This window comes from Olea europaea, unplaced genomic scaffold (assembly GCF_002742605.1).
Source record: "Olea europaea var. sylvestris unplaced genomic scaffold, O_europaea_v1 scaffold13448, whole genome shotgun sequence".
In the NCBI taxonomy this organism is placed as follows: Eukaryota; Viridiplantae; Streptophyta; class Magnoliopsida; order Lamiales; family Oleaceae; genus Olea; species Olea europaea.
The window spans coordinates 1-3,006 of NW_019230940.1; the positions used below are offsets into that span (position 1 = coordinate 1).

At 34.9% G+C, this 3,006-nt stretch overlaps 1 protein-coding gene across 1 annotated transcript; it reads left to right on the forward strand.

Moving 5' to 3' along the window:
- Positions 1 to 273: 273 nt before the first annotated feature.
- Positions 274 to 1,296, forward strand: LOC111375173 (the record flags this gene model as incomplete). The annotated part of the gene is made up of 3 exons (XM_022997974.1): positions 274 to 298; positions 591 to 853; positions 970 to 1,296. Coding segments are annotated over 3 exons (615 nt in total), but the record flags the coding sequence as incomplete, so codon positions are not given.
- Positions 1,297 to 3,006: the final 1,710 nt, after the last annotated feature.

A 3,006-nucleotide genomic window follows, 5' to 3' on the forward strand; every position in this document is an offset into this window, starting at 1 on the left:
TAACCCTTATGTCCCTAAAGTTTCTAAAGGCATCTAATGATGCAAATTTAGTGATTCTCTTTCTCAAATTATGGTACTAAGGACTCTTTTAAGGTGAATAATTTAAATTTAATTATGTGAGACAATCAAATTCAAATAATTTGGTAATTCATTCATAATAAATTAAGGTTATCTAGTATTTTGAATAAACTAATTAAAACAATATGTTATCAAAGTGACCTCTTTTGTGTAGATTGGTTTATTCAGGATGTTTAAACGTGTGTGTTTCTTCAGGCGGGTGTTAGCCGACCCAAAAAAGGTTAATACTTGGCCGAATTAAATACACACTTGCGATGGTAAATGTGTGACAATTATAAGGTTTCCATGTGAATAATAAATCAATCCAAAGATGGGTTTATTATTTGATAGGAGTTATTGACAATGTTTGATCATTGTACTAAGAGTACCACTTATAATTAATATTACTGTCCAAAGACTTGATATTAATGTTGCACTAGGTATCTTGAGATGAGACTTACCATTATTTGAATTTATTATTTATTAAATATCGATATGAGCATGATTTTTTTTTTTTTTTGTTCTTTGTATAGCTAATTCATCTGCTACTACTATATCTGCCAATGTTAATTCAATTCTCATGCTTAATGGGACAAACTTCAAGGATTGGAAAGAGAATATATTGATTGCTCTTGGTTGCATGGATCTTGACCTTGCACTTTGGATTGAGGAACCCACTCCTCTTACGAAAGAAAGTTCTCCTGATGAAAAGGAAAACTTTGAGAAGTGGGATTGCTCAAATCGCATAAGTCTAATGATCATTAAATGCGGCATTTCGAAAGCCTTTAGAGGTGAAGTATCCAAAGGGATAACTATGCCAAGGAGTTCCTTGCCGAAATTGAGAAGCATTTTGCAAAAAAAAAAAAAAAAAATGAAACAACCACGCTTTTGGAAAGCTTGATTTCAATGAAGTATAAAGGCAGAGGAAGCATACGAGAATACATCATGGAGATGTCTCACAATGCTTCTAAACTTAAAGGACTAAAGTTTGAGTTGTCTGATGACTTGCTTGTACATTTGGTATTGATTTCGCTTCTTGTACAATTCAGTCAATTTAAGGTCAGTCATAACTGGCAAACGGAGAAATGGTCTCTAAATGAGCTTATTTCATATTGTGTGCAAGAGGAAGAAAGGTTGAAGCAAGAAAGAACTGAAAGTGCTCACTTAGCAAGAACTTCTAAGGATAAGGGCAAGAAAAAGAAGAAGGAATATGAAGCTGCTCCTAAGGGTCCAACATAAAAGAAACATAAGGAAGATAATTGGACTTGTAATAAGATTGGACATGTGAAGAAGGATTGTACCAAATATCACGCATGGCGTGCAAAGAAATGTACAATTCTTACTTTGGTTTGTTCTAAGGATAATTTAGCTTCAATACCTAAAAACACTTGGTGGATAGATTGTGGTGCTACTACTCATATAAGTATTTCTATGCAGGGCTGCCTGAGCTATTGAAAGCCAAGTGATGGTGAAAGATACATCTATGTGGGTGATGGCAAATTGGTGGAAGTTGATGCAATAGGCACATTTAGGTTATTAATAGGAATTGGTTATTGTTTGGACTTGAAAGACACTTTTGTTGTACCGTCTATTAGGCAGAATTTAATTTATGTTTCTTCATTAGACAAATCTGGATATTGTCGGTTCATTTGGAAATAATCAATTTAGTATTTCATTAAATTCCAATGTTATTGGTACTGTTTCATTATCTGCATATGATAACCTTATTTGCTTGATATTATTGCATCATATAATGAGACCTTGTCGGGAAAGACTTTTTTCTTAATAATAATAGAAAGGGACAACCTCTACATAGAGAAGAGCATCTTCCTCCCATTCTTGCCTCTATCCTCCTAGACTAGATTGACATATGGGAATTCTTTCCTAAAGGAAGGTGGGCATGTGGAATCACTTGGTACTGAACGCGAATTAAATAAAGAGAATTCAGCAAAATTATGGCACAAACGCTTAGGTCTCATCTCAAAAGCTAGAGTTGAACGGCTTGTGTGAAATGGTATTTTGGATTCCCTTGACTTCACGAATTTTAATGTACGTGTTGACTGTATCAATGGAAAACAGACCAAAACAAAGAGATTAGATGCTAACAAAACTTCAAACATCTTAGAATTGATACACGCAAATATTTGTGGGCCATACCCTACGGCTTCTTAGAATGGTCAACAATATTTTATATCATTCATAGACAATTACTCACGTTATGAGTACCTATATCTCATCCATAAAAAGTCTAAGTCACTGGACATGTTCAAAGCTTTAAAGCTAAGGTTGAGAATCAACTCAACAAAAGGATAAAGAGCGTTAGGTCTGACCATGGTGATGAGTACTACAGTAGATATGATAGTTCAAGTGAACAATGTCTTGGGCCATTTGCTACATACCTAGAGGAATGTAGAATCATCCCATAGTACAGCATGCCAGAATCGCCTAGCATGAATGGTGTAGCTAAAAGACGAAACCGGACTCTTAAAGACATGGTAAAGAGTATGATTAGTCATTCCATCTTCACAATTTCACTCTGGGGATAGGCTTTAAAGACCGCAGCTTATATTCTGAACAGATACTAAGACCGCTGCTAAAACACCTTATGAGCTTTAGACAGGTAGAAAGCCTAGTCTAAAGAATTTTTACATTTGGAAATGTCCAGCTTAGGCTAGGCCTTATAGACTACATGAAAAGAAATTGGACTCCAAAACAACAGACAGCTATTTTATTGGTTATTCTAAGCGATCTAGGAGCTATAAATTTTATGATCACACACTTAAGTCAATTTTTGAAACGGGAACCGTATCATTTTGTGAGGATGTTGAGTTTGGGGGAGAAATAAGTTTAGAGACCACTGTCTTTAAAAAAAGAAGTTGAGAAAGGATCGGTTTGATACCTACTATTGCTTTTGACAATGTACAGGTTTCCATACATGTCGTTGATCAA